At 37.4% G+C, this 17,402-nt stretch overlaps 1 protein-coding gene across 4 annotated transcripts in view; it reads left to right on the top strand.

Annotated features, from left to right (window-relative positions):
• The window catches only part of cacna1fb (calcium voltage-gated channel subunit alpha1 Fb), a 37,440-nt gene that overhangs the window by 12,593 nt on the left and 7,445 nt on the right, over positions 1-17,402 (top strand). For all 4 annotated transcript variants that reach the window (XM_089119635.1, XM_089119638.1, XM_089119637.1 and 1 more), the window contains 28 exons: positions 46-149; positions 1,156-1,307; positions 2,451-2,525; positions 2,834-2,915; positions 3,879-4,039; positions 4,259-4,484; positions 4,766-4,973; positions 6,638-6,758; positions 7,133-7,202; positions 7,530-7,590; positions 7,670-7,748; positions 7,990-8,092; positions 8,895-9,024; positions 9,525-9,584; positions 9,695-9,801; positions 10,435-10,522; positions 10,684-10,791; positions 10,921-10,973; positions 11,108-11,254; positions 11,353-11,554; positions 14,313-14,471; positions 15,245-15,355; positions 15,558-15,641; positions 15,891-16,019; positions 16,105-16,170; positions 16,319-16,410; positions 16,528-16,687; positions 17,241-17,368. In XM_089119635.1, the coding sequence (XP_088975761.1) occupies positions 46-149; positions 1,156-1,307; positions 2,451-2,525; positions 2,834-2,915; positions 3,879-4,039; positions 4,259-4,484; positions 4,766-4,973; positions 6,638-6,758; positions 7,133-7,202; positions 7,530-7,590; positions 7,670-7,748; positions 7,990-8,092; positions 8,895-9,024; positions 9,525-9,584; positions 9,695-9,801; positions 10,435-10,522; positions 10,684-10,791; positions 10,921-10,973; positions 11,108-11,254; positions 11,353-11,554; positions 14,313-14,471; positions 15,245-15,355; positions 15,558-15,641; positions 15,891-16,019; positions 16,105-16,170; positions 16,319-16,410; positions 16,528-16,687; positions 17,241-17,368 (3,266 nt within the window). The remainder of the gene's footprint in view (positions 1-45; positions 150-1,155; positions 1,308-2,450; positions 2,526-2,833; positions 2,916-3,878; positions 4,040-4,258; positions 4,485-4,765; positions 4,974-6,637; positions 6,759-7,132; positions 7,203-7,529; positions 7,591-7,669; positions 7,749-7,989; positions 8,093-8,894; positions 9,025-9,524; positions 9,585-9,694; positions 9,802-10,434; positions 10,523-10,683; positions 10,792-10,920; positions 10,974-11,107; positions 11,255-11,352; positions 11,555-14,312; positions 14,472-15,244; positions 15,356-15,557; positions 15,642-15,890; positions 16,020-16,104; positions 16,171-16,318; positions 16,411-16,527; positions 16,688-17,240; positions 17,369-17,402) is intronic.

Genomic DNA, 17,402 nt, shown 5'->3' with positions numbered 1-17,402 from the left:
ATGACACTAATATTGTTGCTTTTGCTTGCCTGTTCATCTCTGTAGATGAATGATGCTATTGGGTTTGAGCTGCCGTGGGTTTACTTTGTTAGCCTGGTCATCTTTGGATCCTTCTTTGTTCTCAACCTTGTGTTGGGTGTGTTGAGCGGGTGAGTGTATAGGACAGATAACAACATGAATGTTCGGGAACAAGTGTCTTTTGCCATGGCGGATTTTGTCCCTATCACTTTGTTTAATATCCAAAGCATTGATTCAGAATATACATTTTAGCAGTTTATGCATTTTCTGGCCAAACTGTCATGCTCTTCTGTTTGAGCTAGGCATAGCATTGGTATGCAGTTGTATGTTTAATAATAATGTTTCTACATTTCAATTTTGACTTTGAAAACAGCAAATACTTTTACCTTATCTTTGGATCAATACATCACATGTGACAATTTAATGATTTAAACAGTTTTGCCATATCCCAATTAATTCATGTGCCAAGCCTACATCATGTCATGACATCATACCTGTGATGTTGCAACCCGATCTCACGACCAAGTCGTACGAATTCGACGAATGATTAAAAAGTGGCTAATTCGTAACAATTCATACGACCTCACTCGTACGAATTAATACGATTTTGCTAAATCGTACATATTTTACGAATTGGCCAATTCGTATGAATTCGTACGAATGACCTACCCCTTACCCCGCCCCTAAACTTAACCATCACGTGGGTTTAGACAAATCGTACGAATTAGTACGAGTGAGGTCGTACGAATTAGTACGAATTAGCCACTTTTTAATCATGCGTCGAATTCGTACGAATTGGTCGTGAGATAGTGTTGGTGCATCATAACCGGTTTGCATGACTGTGCGAGTGATTATTTAACAGCGGACAGCAGGAGATGAGCAGATATCAGATGTTAATGTTTTTACTCACCTGAATGGAACAATCCCCAGATGCTGAGAGCAGCAGATTTGCGGAGTCTGATTTCCTGCAGACTGTTCCAAAGCGCACAGAATTCCCCAAAGATTCCGGCTCGTGCAGCTTCCCCTTCGTTAAACAGAGTGTGAAAGTCCACAGTGTGTTTTTGCCTCTGCATTGTGTGTTTTTGTGTGTGTGTGTGTGTTTGTTTTGCTTGTCTGACAAGCCATACTTGTGTGTAGAGAATTCTCTAAGGAGAGAGAGAAGGCGAAAGCTCGTGGAGATTTTCAGAAGCTCCGTGAGAAACAGCAGATGGAGGAGGATCTGTCTGGATATATGGACTGGATCACTCAGGCTGAGGACATAGATGAGTTTGACGAAGACGGAAACAGACGTGAGATCACTTGCTCTGTTCCACCCTCTAGAACCCTTTGTCCTTGATATCAATTGTTCATTGTAGAAACATGATTGATATACACACTTAAGCACATTTACATAAAGATGAATGGTGTAATGTATGTATTACATTGTATAAGTCAAGTAAGACAGGTATTTTTTTTTTCAAACTTCTTGATCCCAAGGGTCCCAAATTTTTGTATTCCTTTGTGAGAGCCCCCTACCTAAAATATAATCGCAATATATATATATATATATATATATATATATATATACTATTAATCTATTTTTTGTTACTGTTTAAAACAGTTGTCAATAGAATAAAATAGTCATGATTTCAGACCAGTCTGAGACACCAGCAAAATTAAACATTAATAATATAAAATATTCTAAATATTGGGGGAAAAAATAGTGCTAAAAACACCTTTAATTCAAATCTTAAGTAAAAATGTTAACTCTGACTTCCCTTCAAAAATATATTTTGTATTTTTTGCACCCATAAACACCCGCTTTGTTGAAATATATATTAAATGAAACTTGACAACTAACTGAAATAAAATGATTTTAATTTGAAGTAAATTAGTTAAAGTAGTACTAAATTACCCAAAGTAAAACTGAATACTGTACACATTACAATAATAGTACTTGAATAATACTAAAATATCACTGCCCTGGACCCCATTCATACTCATTTACATTTACATTATTCATTTAGCTGATGCTTTTATCCAAAGCGACGTACAATTGCTATATATGTCAGAGGTCGCACGCCTCTGGATCAACTAGTGGTTTAGTGTCTTGCTTAGGGACACATTGGTGTCTCACAGTGGATTCGAACCCGGGTCTCTCACACCGAAGTCATGTGTCTTATCCACTGCGCAATTATCACCACCCGCAAAAGAATGAATCATTATTCTTGCAGATCACTTTAGAGTCACTATTGCCAGAAATAACACATTTAACCTTTTAAATGAGTTCTCGATATCTTGTTAATAAATTAAATTTACAAACATATTTCATCTCACCATTGATGTTTGAGGTAGAATTTTCCCCACCTGCTACACTTTTGCCATTTTTCTAGTTCCCTCACTATTTTCTCTCTCTGTCTCTCTCTCTCTCTCGATCTTTTAATCTCCCTCAGGTGTGACCTTGCGTGACCTAGCTGATAAGAAGAGGGGGAAATTTGGCTGGTTCAGCCACTCAAACGAAACCCACGGTACGGCCAATCAGAATGAGGCGCATGACCTCTTCACTGTTCACTGCCCCTCTGTGCTATATATAGCCCCTCAACTTTGTCTGGTCTAATTGTATGATTTACATCTGGGGCTAGAAATCACATCTCTCGGTTGGACCCATATTAAGTGCTTTGACCCTATTTCAGAGAGATTGCTTTTCTCCAAAACTGTGCCAATGTGTGGCCGACATTATTTTTTTCTCTTTGTCTCTCTTATACCTCTCTTTTTTTACGGTGCTTTTCTGTCTCTGTGTATCTTTCACTTTCTTCCTGTTTTTCATTCGCTATAGCAAGTCTTCCAGCCAGTGAAACAGCTTCCGAAAACACTGAAAACATAGATGAGGAACACACAGATTGTTGTGCTGCTTGCTGGTAATGCATATATGCCCGCACATACATACCCACTATAATTAGAAACAACGTGACACATTGAAACGTCATTTTTCATTGTGTTGTCATGCTGGCTTGCTAATGGAAGTTGTTATCAGCCGTAATGGAGTGTCATCTCGAAATTTCTCAGTTGAGGCTCATTATGTTCTCTTTTCTTTGTATTCTTTGTGCTCTTGCAAGTCAGTTCATTACTCTGGGCTTCTTCGGCTGTCTTTGATTCAGTATCTGAACTGGATCTTTGTGAAACGCAATGCATCAGTGTTTATATTTTTCCAATTGTTCTGTGTTGTAATTGTCTGTGATCTCATTGTCCTTTCATTTTGTTTTGTCCATTGTTCTCTGACTTCAGTGCTCGCATTATGAAGATACCCTGCTGGTGAGTCGTTGTGAGGACAAACTCGTGATTCAGCGTTTACCTACTAGATGTATATAGTAAACTTTACTTTGGAAAATACACTAGCAGACAGTTTTTATTTCTTAGTTACAGCATGAATTAGCTAAATTTGGTGAGATTTATGCTCGAAACAAGAAGAAACTATCAATGGGGGAAAAACTAGTTTCATGCTTTGTTATTTGAACCTTTTTTCTTTTGTCAAATCAACTTTCATGTTATTAATGTGGTTCAGATAACATCATATTTTGAGTTTCTATTTATTAAACCAATCTCATTCTTTTAATTCTTTTAATTAATTTAATTTGAGGCAACAAAGTAACTTACTTTTTAAAGTTAAACCAACAATACTTTTGTATAATTATTACATGCCTTCTAAAACTGATCTGATCACATGGTTCCTGACTTATTGCTTGTTGTTTGGATTTTATGTATATCATAACAATATATATATTTTTGGTAAAATAATAAACATATATGTCATAATATGCATATCTTTTTTAATATACTATATATAGTGATTATGGGCACATTTTTTGTGTATGTTCGCTTAGTCGTGCCCTGCGCCGCTGGAACCGCTGCATTCGGAGAAACTGTCGTACCGCAGTGAAATCTGTGACATTTTATTGGGTGGTGCTGATCCTGGTCTTCCTCAACACAGCTCTCAGTGCCTCAGAACATTATAACCAACCAGACTGGCTCACTGAAATTCAGGGTATGTGGCTGTTGCCAAACATCACCTTGCTGCCATAACATGTGTACTGTCCCACAGCACTAGCCACACTTATAGACTTCTATTATTAGCAGATGTTTTTTTTTTGTTGTTGTTGCTAAATCTGGTGTTACCAATGAATGAACTTCCATGTTGACAAAAATGTTTAAGCTGAGATCACATCTATTTATCCGCCTCTCTTTCTTTTTGTTTCTCTCATAGACATTGCCAATAAGGTTCTCCTGTCATTGTTCACAGTGGAGATGTTGTTAAAAATGTACAGTCTGGGGTTGCGGGTATATTTTGTGGCATTTTTCAACCGTTTTGACTGTTTCGTCGTGTGCGGTGGGATTCTGGAGACAGTTCTGGTGGAGCTGGAGATCATGCCACCTCTCGGTATCTCAGTGTTGCGCTGCGTCCGCCTGCTTCGGATCTTCAAAGTTACACGGTACTCGGGCCTCTTACTTTTTTTTAAAGAAACTATTTTATATGAGGTTTCTAATGTTTGTCACTGTCACTCAAATTCGGAACATGTCTAAAAACAATTTGTTATTTTTGTTGACAATTTTAAAAATGACAAGAAAAACATTTATTGGATTTCTTGGTTGGCTGGTTGGCATTCTCTATCCCCTGCAAATTCTTTGTTTTCTCAGTCTGGTCCTTTCTGTTTCTCCTGATGTTTCTGTCTTTCTTCACCCTGTTAATTCTTCCCCCACTTGTCCTCTTCAGCCATTGGACGGCTCTGTCCAATCTGGTGGCCTCGCTACTGAATTCAATGAAGTCCATTGCCTCCCTGCTGCTATTGCTCTTCCTCTTCCTTATCATCTTCGCTCTACTTGGCATGCAGCTATTCGGAGGGAAATTCAACTTTGATGAGACGCAGACCAAAAGGAGCACATTTGATGCCTTTCCTCAGGCCTTGCTCACTTGCTTTCAGGTAATAAACTCTTGTACATCAATGAAAACATAATGTTAGGTTACTCAACTCTTTTCCTGCTTTTGATGAAATTTTACGGCAATCCATGTTTTCATGGATTGGAGGTAGGAGTCGCTATTATGTAACTTCTCAAAGAGTATTGAATCTCCGGAGTCCGGATCAAAACATAGGCTAAGAAGAAGCAGAAAAAAGTGATAGAGCTTTGCTTATGTTACGCACATGTAAAATAGCATGATCAAACATTAAAGCTATGGTATACGATGTTAAAAATCGGTCGAGACGGTAGGGAAGTTTTAAAAAACTCATCCCGCCCTGGCCTCCACACACACCCCCCCTCCCCTCTGTGCTACCTGATCCCTGACGTATGTCACGTTTGAGTTCACGTCAACGCAAGATTAGCAACACATGAAATGTTCTAAACTCCCCACCACCATTATAATACTAATAGTATTGCTAAGGTTTTCAGTAATTGTTATTGCAGCACGCAGCGCATCTTGTTCAAATTCCGATCGGCTCGAACAGAAACCTCGAACAAGAAATATAATTACTTTGAACCGCGATCGGCGATGCTAAACGGCTAACATTCCAATGCCGACCGGCAGCATGAGCAAGTTGTCAAACTGATAAAAAGCCACGTAACACGTCACACCATAAAAGAATAAATAAATGTTTACCTGCTCAACAAAAAGTCATCCGTGTCAACGTTGTTTTCAGCCCCTGATCTCCCTGAAGCTTTCTCCAATGGTCAATGAAGGACGCTATGTTTATCCTACTTAGAGTCCGGCGTTCTTCACATTTCTTTTTAATCTCTGATCTTTCCTCCACAGACTTTCTCTTGCGTCCAAACTTTACAGTAGAGGCAAGCAGGGGCCGCTTGCTGTTGTCGTTTATATTTTTATCCATTGCTTTATCCATTGCTGATCTGACGCTACTAGCTAGCTACCATAGACAGTCTGTCAGCTGTTTGCTCACGCACGGAGGGGGGCGGGGGCGGGTGCGGTTGGGTTGGAGACGCGAGCGCCAGGCGGAGTTTCAAGTGGAGCTGGTGATTGGATGAGAGCAGTTGACCAATATAAGCTGTGCGGCCGCACAGCTTACATTGGTCAACTTTTCTGCGGCTGTACAGCCAATAGAGTGAATGGATTTTTTTCGTTCTTTTTTTTATTCATATTGTTAGGATTGTACTATATAACCATAACCAGCATCTAAACGAGGATATTAATAATGAACAATCTTTGAAATCGTATACCCTAGCTTTAAAGTGTCTATAATTAAAAAATGTTACCAAATGAAATGGTCTTGATTTACTCCATCTATCTTTTTTGATCATAGTTCTGAATTCAATGTAGTTTTGGTCAAAACTAACCCTTTTGTGCAAAATACTGCTTTTTTGTTAAACATCCACATTCAAGTGTTGATAAAAAAATGTATGAAGCTAGAATAAGTTTTCTAATAGGCTTGAATGTTTTGTGAAAAAAAATGCACCCGCAGGCTGGCAACTTTTTCAAAAACGCTGACAGGAAAAGAGTTAATAAGCAGAAATTCTCGTCAATAAAGAAAAGCAGTTCACAGATAAGTTTGTCAATGTTTGAATGTTTTTGGAGGTTTTTGTTACATTTAGTCCCCCCCCCCCCCCCCCCCTCTCCCTCTCTCCTCCTCTACAGATATTAACAGGTGAAGACTGGAATGTAGTGATGTATGATGGTATTATGGCATACGGCGGCCCGGTTTTCCCTGGAATGATCGTCTGTCTTTACTTTGTGATTTTGTTCATCTGTGGTAACTGTATCCTTTCCCTCTAAAACCAGTTTGACTGACTTATTTATTATGCATTAATTTTGTGTAGCCTATGTGATATCATAAATTAACACCAAATGTTTAATTCATTTACATTTATGCATTGTAAATACTTTGATCCAAAGCAACATACTTTCCCTGGGATTTGAATCTATTTCCTTTGCATTGCTAATGCCATACACTACTGTTTGAGTTACAGGAATGCAGTTATTTCCAACTAGTGACTGATGTCATTGCTCACTGATTAAAAACGAACCATACCTCACCATCCTTCAGAAATCCTAATTTCTGGTTTGTTGTTGCTGTTGGATGTGGTTTGTCATATTTTTGAGTTTGTTGGGTCTTAACCTGTGCTCTCTCAGATATCTTGTTGAACGTCTTCTTGGCCATCGCTGTCGACAACTTAGCAGGAGGCGATGGAGACAAGAAGGAGTGCGTTTTTAAATCATCTCTAAAACTAATCTCTCTCTTTCTAACTGCCATAAATATTACATCATTATCGAGTACATTTACTGTTTAACATGTACTATGGGGTTAGAAAGTCTACATTGAAATTATGGGATTGAAATTTAAGCCTAAAAACAACTTTGTCAAAATTGAGACAAAGCAAATACAAATACACTATTATTATTTTCAAATTGTTAAATTAGAAAAAAAAAAGCAAAATAGAAGCATTTTTGACAATGGTTTCAGGCATTTGGGACCCCACTGTATATGCAAAAACAAAGATTGTGATATGTGATCTATTTATCCTGACAGAGAAATAAAAGAGGGAGAGGAAAAAAAGGTTGATGGTGAAGGAGAGAACGGAGAGGTGAAGGTATGGAAATCCAACTCTTCTGCCGTTGTTGTTGAATAATCATCACATTGAGGTCAATCTTTCATTTTGTTTTCAACAGGTGGACGTGGATGATGAAAACGAGCAGGAGGAGGAGGAAGAAGAAGAAGAGGAGGAGCAGGTGGAGGGAGATGATGAAGGTGAAGTCCATGAATACTAGATTGAATAGATAGTTAAGTCTAAAAAAAAAAAAGTAGTTATTTAGCAGACGTTTGTGACCGTAATTACTCATCCTAGGATGCACTAAGTGTCCCTCTGGGGTGTCCTGGGGTTTAGTGTTGTCTGCTTAAGGGTACAGTGGTGTTTGAGCTAGATTGTGATCTCATTAACTCAGTTTCTCTCTGTCTATATCTCTTCCCTTCTGTCCTTCTCCACTGGAAGAAGGGAAAGCTCAGCTCAATGTTGCTGACTTTGCTCCTCCTAAAGAGAAAGTTCTTCCAATCCCAGAGGGCAGTGCGTTCTTCTGCCTCAGCAAGACCAACCCGTGAGTGTGCAGTTTTAATCACAAAGTCAATGCTTGACCATTTAAAGAGATAGTTCACTCCAAAAGTGAAATTCTTTCATTATTTATGCATGTCATTCGAACGTGTACTGCATGAATTTATTTCTTCTGTGGAACAAATATAGAAATAGTGTTTTTGTTTTGAAATATCTTCTTTTGTGTTCTGCAGTCTGTCATACAGGTTCGGAATCACATGAGGGTGAATAAATGATGACAACATTTACCTTTTTAACTATCCCTTTAAAATTAGAAATTCATATATAAACATTTTCCTATTTTTTTTCCTATATAAAAAAATTATTTTATTTTTTTATTTTATTTTTATTTTATTTTTATTTTTTTACAGTACGACAGTCAAATGTAGACAGCCATGGTCCAAAATACTAGCCATATTTTTTGAATCAGTTCTGGAGGTGTTCGTCAATAAAATTAACATCAAAAACTAGTCAAAATCCAGAGTTTACAATCACATTTTTGGAATGTCAAATCAGATTTCAATTAGTTTTTATTGTCATTTGAGATGCATTACATATTTAACATCATGCAAAACACACCATATTGTCTGGAAATGCATCCAAATGCAGTAATTTTCACTCGATCAACTATGTGACACTCATTTTATATTGAATAGTGTATGAGTGGTTTTAAACATGACCATATGAATGCCTCTGTTTTCTCAAGCAGCGTGGCAAATAAATTTAATTAAAATAAAGTCATATTAAATTTACGGACCATGCAGAGACAACACATAGTTGACCACGTTTCTCTTTGTGTCTCTCTCCAGGATAAGAGTGGGCTGCCATTTCCTGATCCATCACCACATCTTCACTAATCTCATCCTGCTTTTCATCATTCTCAGCAGCATTTCTCTGGCTGCGGAGGATCCTATCAGAGCTCACTCCTTCAGGAACAATGTGAGATTCCTGCTGGCTTGCACACACATGCAGGATCATTAATAGTTATTTACTGCAGCTGACCTTATTGGCATGTTTGACAAGCTCTTCGGTGAGGAATGCCATCCTTCAATCAGCTGACCATCAAACACACACACACACACGCATATAGCTTAACATGATTTACCTAACTAGGACATGTTCCTGGATCAGAATCCTTGTTAGCTCTGCAAAAACATTGTTATCAACCAATCAGATTTGAGGTTTGGGGTCAAGACTGTTAGTCAAAGGCTTGAACAACATGCTTATCAACCTATTATTTCCCTGAGGGTTTCAGAAAACATTATGGCGAGGGCTCGGATTGTTTGGTGGAAATATTCAAGAACAAGGGATGTCGATCGACTGTGTCCTACTTTTCTAATTCATGTATACTGTAGAAAAATAAACATGTCACATACATCCTACTGTACATACAGTACCATCATTTTTTTATATAAGGAGAACCGAATTTCTCTCTACAGATTCTGGGTTATGCTGACTATGCTTTCACTTCCATATTCACTGTGGAGATCTTACTGAAGGTACCGGTCAATCAATAAATCAATAGTTTTTGTTATGATTTCAAACCGATCAGATTAGTGTTGCTACACTGAAATGCCCTCGTCGTTTTTGTTACGTTATTTCTCTGCAGATGACAGTGCATGGCGCATTCCTCCATCAGGGTTCCTTCTGTAGAAACTGGTTTAATCTGTTGGATCTTTTGGTGGTCAGTGTGTCTCTGGTCTCCTTCTTCTTACAGTAAGTCCACAACGCTCATACGGACATCAAAAGTGTCTTATTCATAATTTGTGTAAATACACTCTTAGAAGAAAAGGTTCTATATAGAACCTTAAAAGGTTCTAAAGCGCTACGTATTTGGAACCTTTAAAATGCAATGATCACAAAATTCAAGATATGGTGGTTTAAAAATGTAATTTATCGATATCACACAAAGAGTGCCATTTCAGTTTTTATCCTCCAAAAATCTGCATTGATTAAAATGTGATATTAAGTTACTACAACATTTTAATAACAACTACAAAATGTTGCAGAATAATGTAATATATAAATGAATAATAGCCTTTAAAGAACCTTTGTGCCAAAAGTGTTCTTTCTTGTCATTATTGAACCTTTTTTAGCATAAAATGTCCTTTGGAGTTGAGTAAAGAACCCTATGCTACACATATAGAACCCTTTTTTCAGGTGAGCTGTGATATCTGATGAATGCATCAGTGTATGTATCGCCCTCTGGTGGAAAAGTACATAGTGCACTATCAAGCTTTGAATGCAAATGTACAAAAAGAAAGAAAAAAAGAAACTTTAGAGACAATGAAGAAAAAGTCCACATATACAAAGTAAAGTTAAACTTCTCTCTCTCTCTCTCTCTCGTAGTTCAAGTGCCATCTCTGTAGTGAAGATCCTAAGGGTGCTCAGAGTACTAAGGCCTCTTCGAGCAATCAACAGAGCCAAAGGACTCAAGGTACAGCGTTTAGTGTTTTTGCTAAATAAAAGAATATATATTTTTTTTAAATCTAGCTGATGCCAAAATTTTTAAATGGCCATGTACTTAATTTTCATTTTCATTGTCAGTGTTATGGTGTAAAAACTCAATTTCTCTGATGACTTTGTGTTTGTGTGTAGCATGTGGTACAGTGCGTGTTTGTGGCTATAAAGACCATCGGGAACATCATGATCGTCACCACTCTACTTCAGTTCATGTTTGCCTGCATTGGCGTTCAGCTTTTCAAGGTAAAACACACGCACACGCACACACAAACAAAAGGCTGTGTACCTCCTGTACTCTCAGAAATTTAACATCAGCATAAATATTATGTATGAACGTACTTTTTAATGCGTCATTACTAATGTATTTTGTAGGGTAAATTTTATCGTTGCACAGATGAAGCTAAACACACTCCAGAACAGTGCAAGTATGTCATTACATTTTAATTCTGTTCTTACGTTAACCACACATGCATGCGCCTTTGGGCAACATGCGTGTTTATGTGTCATGAGTGTTTGTGCATCCATTTGTGCCTACAAATTGTGTGTGTGTAACACACAGGGGCACATTTGTGGTGTATAAAGACGGAGATGTGAGTCATCCAATGGTGAAAGAGAGGATCTGGGTTAACAGCGAATTCAACTTCGATAATGTACTGATGGGAATGATGGCCCTGTTCACGGTCTCCACTTTCGAGGGCTGGCCAGCGTGAGTCTGCCCCTCTGTCATCTTCCTCCATATGTCACTGAAGGTTACCATGTCCATGTTTAGACAATATGCTCCACATGCTGTTTTTCCTCGTTCAGGCTGCTCTACAAAGCCATTGATGCCAACGCAGAGAATCATGGCCCAATTTACAACTACCGCGTGGAGATCTCTATATTCTTCATCATCTACATCATCATCATCGCCTTCTTTATGATGAACATCTTTGTGGGTTTTGTCATCATCACTTTCCGTGAACAGGGAGAGGCCGAGTTCAAGAACTGCGAGCTGGACAAAAATCAGGTTTGAAGAAAGCATTGCTGAGAGAAAATTCCCAAACAATTTTACTTCTGTAATGTAAAATACACGATTGTTCAAAAATCTGGGCTAAGTAAGATTTTTAGAATTGAGTATTTATATTCAAGATCAAATTAATGAACTTTCTTTTCTTTAAATATTCCTATATTTGGCTGACCAAACGTCCTCTTTTGCCCGGACATGTCCACTTTTAACGTACTCTTCGGGGGGAGGGGTTTATAAATTCATGAAAACGTCCGGTTTTCACTGTTTTTATGGGTCCATTAAGCGTGTACTTTAAATTGACTGGCGCTTGCCTTTTCACACAAAACGTATGAAACCGGCGTCAACTTCGCACCGTCTTGAAATAATCAGTGCGTTCCTCAATCTGCAGCAGCTCCAAGCAGAGAGCAGAAAACAGTGTGTGTGTGATCTGTAAAGCAGAATGCATGACCTGCAAAGCTGGCACGTACAGGTCGGTGTCAAATAAAGGTGCTAGCGACCTAGAAGCCCACATAATGAAAGTATAGGCTACAAGAGAACATCAGGAGGATTGAAATGTTTTTTTTTTTACTGAAATACTGTAATAGATTTTTTTTTTTTATTTTAACCTATAGCCATGAAAAGAAATAGCATTATGTAAAAGGTGTTAAAGCTATTTTTAAATATCTTTTTGTTAAATATTATTCTATTGTTGCGGGCTAAACGTTGAATGGGAAGGATGTATTACTTTATGTATTAAAGTACAATAACATAGTTGCAAGGTTGTGAATGCATACACACACACACACACACACATATATATATATATATATATATATATATATGAAGCAGCACAACTGTTTTCAACATTGATGATAATAAGAAATCGAATGATTACTGAAGGATCATGTGACACTGAAGACTGATGATGCAGAAAATTCAGCTTTGCCATAACAGGAATAAATTACATTTTATATATTTACATTTTAAATAGATTAAAATAGTAAAAAAAAAAATATAACGCAATATACTGTATTTATCAATTAAATGCACCCTTGGTGAGCAAAAGAGACTCCTTTAAAAAAAAAAAATTATTCTACCAACCCCACATTTTTTAGTGGTAGCCTAGTGTATGTCCTAGCGAAATAAGGTATTTAAATAGGTAATATTGTTGTAACCCCTTGTTGACACCAGTAGAGCTGGGGCTACTATATTAAAATGTGTTAAACAGGATCCTGGGTTAGCTGTTGATGGCGAGCTGGCTAAATACTCCCTATTTACTAATATGAGTCACAGTGACTTCAGACAGGCTAAATAGGCATAGATAACAGATAAACAATGTGTGAATGAATATTAATAGTGCGGTGCCTCTATTGTGGAGCTACTAAGCTCACCTAAAGAGCTGTACTTAAGTTCCCCATATGAACACAAGATATTTAGTATGCAAAAGGGAGAAAAAAAACATTTATTTCTACATTCCTTATGCTCTGAAAACCAACGGTTTCCTTCAAAACACCAATTATTTTGTATCAAACCCAAATCAACAAAGTTAAATTTAAAGTGTAAACCTTACAATTAACCCAACTACCAAATAGCCAAACATGCTTTATCAAACCACTCTGTTACTCTTTAAAATAACACTCTCCTGTTTTGTTTCTTTTAGGATGAAAAAAAATGTTAAACCGTGTGTGTGTGTAAACTAAAAATTAATATAAATGTAACCCTTAGGTATCAGTACCAAAATATCACTTCAGTACAATACAGTCCAAAATACACACATCTGTACCATCACAGTTCGGCTTTAAAATGTTCAAATTGTCACCAAGCCCTTGGATTTGAAAACGTTGGGGCTCATACGTGCACATATGAAAAAAAATCCTTTAACTCCCTGGTAGTACAGTTTAACGTTCAGAAAAGTATCCGGTTACTCACGCGACTCCGTCAGTCCGACAGTTCAAAGAATCCACAGGCGGGTAGACGATGCAGCAGAATGGCGAGGTGCAGTTGGTAGATGTCCGAGCGTCGATGCAACTCTCGTGGGCGAGGTCCCTCTTCACAACAGTGCTACTTAGCCGGCTAGTTCCCACTTGTTACTTCTGGCTCTCAAATAAAAACGGCGCTCGATGTCTAAGCTGGTTGTCACTCATAACAGTCCAAGCCAATGTCCCTAGTTTAAAAGTCCGACAGACTTTTCTCTGTTATTGCAAACAGTAGCGAGGGACCGACAGAGCTGACGTTACACTTATCACTTTCACTGGAAAACAACAAATGACTTCGCCTGCTACTATAAATTAACTGCAAGATAATATTTGTGCCTGTACGTATGTACTTAAGTCTACAAATGTTAATCCTCTCTGAATTCAACTGAAAGTTTTACCACCCATCGATACACAGCCGCGCTTCTCTCTCGCACGTGCGTTTCTCTTCCGACTCACTTTTTTTCTCCCGCCCCTTAAAGTGATCTCTAATTGGCTCAGTTTACATCAACCAAAACAAACTAAAATCACATTGGCCAAGTTATAAAAACACTGGAATTTACAACAAAAAAAGCATCTTGGAAGGTGTAGTTTTTTCATTAAGAGATCACAAGCCAAGAAATTGTCTTTTCATTTAACCATATTTAGTAGGCCCCTGTTTTCTTTGGTTTTGCATGCACAGAAAAGTTGTTTATAATAAAAACTGAAACATTTATTATATTTTCATGTTCACTTCTTATTTTGAATAATAGCCCATTTGAGTAGAGTTGTGCACCAGTCCAGTGTCTCCTTTTTGTCATTTGCAGAGACAGTGTGTGGAATACGCCTTGAAGGCCCAGCCGTTGAAGCTGTACATCCCCAAAAACCCAGTGCAGTACAAGTTCTGGTCCATAATCAACTCCACAGGGTTTGAGTATATCATGTTTGTGCTGATTCTACTCAACACTGTTACTCTGGCTGTGCAGGTAAACAGCTGAGTCTGACAACTCTTACAAAAGCTGTATAATCAGCACCATACACAAAGACATCTATTTTTGGTATTGTGAATCTGAGATAATATGAGCTTTCTTGAAATCCAACATGAACATTTAGGCCAGTGCTGAAATAGTAAAGAGAAATTGCCATTCTGTGTGATAGGATTATGGTGCTTAAGTTTCATGTCATATCAGAATTACCAGTTGACAAATTAAACAAAAGGCCTGTTCACATCTAGAATGATAACTATAACAATAATGATAAAGATTTACATTATACATTTTAAATGTAAAAGAATAGCAGAGTCCACAAAATCAACTATAAAAATAACGGAACAGAAGTTGGAATCACTTTTAGAATGATTGTTTTTCCAGGTGATGAACAATGAAAACATTGGCAGCCAATCAGAATCCATCCTGCAATAGCATTTAAAGAGACTGCATATAATAAACAGATAAGAATTAGCGCTGATGTGGACGCTAATATAGTTATCATTATAGTTATTCTTGGGGTAAACTATTAGAATTATATCAAGTCAGTGAACTGATTGTTTCTTAATAATAAAGGATAGTTAAAATGTCTAAAAATTGCATAATACCATCAACATGTGAAGACAGAAGTCAGTGGCATTGATTCATTTGAAAAAGGCATTTCTATACTGACATAAATCAGCAATCAATCAAAATGAAGTACGAATGATTTGAGGCTGATATTGAGACGGATGCTAAATGTAGAATCACACTGTTTCTGGATGCTTCCACAGCACTATAACCAGTCAAAGTTCTTTAGTCACGTGATGGACATCCTCAATATGGTTTTCACCGGCCTTTTCACTGTGGAGATGATCATTAAACTGATGGCTCTGAGACTCCGGGTCAGTCCTTTCACTCACTTGCAGATATGAAATGTCTTTGCTAGTTAAAAGCTAACTGTCGATAAAGTGATTGATTTTCTTAAAACCAATTAAACCCTTTTCAAACCATTCATTCTGAAGCTTAAGTTAGTCTTGAACTTTTCAAGTGTGCTGTTCTTAATATCTGGTTGATATTGAATGACCCCTGCCCCCCATTTTGCAGCATTACTTTATTGACGCATGGAATTCCTTTGATGCACTGATTGTTGTGGGAAGTGTGGTGGACATTGTAGTTACAGAGTTCAGCGTGAGTTTCCCTTTTTCTTTTTTTAATCAAATAATAGATATCAAAAAGTTAAAGTGGTAGCATATTATGCAGTTTTAGTTAAATTCTGTGATAATTTGTTTAAAATAATTTTTTTTGTCACAACCATCTTTTGAGCCTTATATTCATAATTCATAATTGTCTTTAATCCATACATTAGCTCACTCACAGTATAAAGGATGCTCATGTGGTTGGCACATATGTGAATTTTTCTCCCTTTTTTCCCCTTAGAGCTCAGAGGACAGCTCTCGTGTATCCATTACTTTCTTCCGCCTGTTTCGTGTAATGCGATTGGTTAAGCTACTCAGCAAGGGGGAGGGCATTCGTACACTGCTCTGGACTTTTGTAAAATCACTCCAGGTCAGAAGACAATGATTACAAAAATAAAATCATATTTTGAGCAAGAGATTTAGTTTAAATTTGTACTATTCTTTTTGTCCCTCAGGCTTTGCCGTATGTAGCTCTTCTGATCGCTATGATCTTCTTCATCTATGCTGTGATTGGAATGCAGGTAATTAGAGGCTGTGGAAATGTATATTTTATTGTACATATTTTTTTAAAATAATTTTCGTTTATATCATTTTGATTATTTTTTAAATGAACAGACGAACAACTGTTGAACAATTTAAAAAATAATGAATGATTTCTCTCTTCGTCAGACATTCGGAAAGATTGCCATGCAGGACCACACTCAAATCAACAGGAATAACAACTTCCAGACCTTTCCGCAGGCTGTGCTGCTTCTATTCAGGTGAGAGAGTGTGTTTTTCTGTAGCTCAAACAGTAGAGCATGGCGTTAGCAATGTAAAGTTCTTGGATAAAAGGATCTGCATACAGTACATGTAATGTATGTGCTCTTCATGTGCAGGTGTGCAACGGGTGAAGCGTGGCAGGAGATCATGTTGTCCAGTCTTCCAGGGAAACGTTGTGACCCAGAGGCAGACTATGAGCCCGGTGAAGAATTCACCTGTGGCAGCAACTTTGCCATTGTCTACTTCATCAGTTTCTTTATGCTCTGCGCCTTCTTGGTAATTGCACCAAATGTTGTTGTTGTTGGTTGAATTAACTCTATTCTTGATGACCTTGGACTTTCATTATAGCTGTATCATTTCCCAGCTTCTCTTTTAATTTTTTTAAAGAAAACTTTTCAATTGATAAGTATGCAGCCCCATACGTGACATGCGGACAAATATATATATACATATATATCATGGTCACGAATTAAAAATTCATTCCCTTAACGTTTTAGTTGCCATGTTGAACTAATTTAATTCAATCAAAATGAGGAAACTAATTCTTGCAACATAGCAACAATTTAGTGAAACAAGGGAACAAACTATTATATTCTGTGCTGTGCACCGATTCACTTACATCCTACTATACACTTTCAAAACATTTACATTTACTGAAAAATCTGTTTCTTTCTGACAAATGCATGTCCCTATAAATACTTTTTTTTTTTGTAAAGGGGGAAAAATATTGTTGAGCTCTTCATAGCAATTATTATGCAGTACATAGTAGCCTTTCGTTGGCTAAAATTATTTCAATGTGATTTGCATAGTCTTTGTTGTGTATTTTCAGATTATTAACCTGTTTGTTGCCGTCATTATGGACAACTTTGACTATCTGACCCGTGATTGGTCAATTCTTGGACCACATCACCTGGATGAGTTCAAAAGAATCTGGTCAGAGTATGACCCTGAAGCCAAGTAAGACTATCCGTCTCTTTAATGCCTTTTATAT

The sequence above is a fragment of the Pimephales promelas genome, chromosome 14, assembly GCF_988280905.1.
Source record: "Pimephales promelas chromosome 14, fPimPro1.hap1.1, whole genome shotgun sequence".
Taxonomy (NCBI): Eukaryota; Metazoa; Chordata; class Actinopteri; order Cypriniformes; family Leuciscidae; genus Pimephales; species Pimephales promelas.
This window is presented reverse-complemented; position numbering and strand designations above follow the sequence as displayed.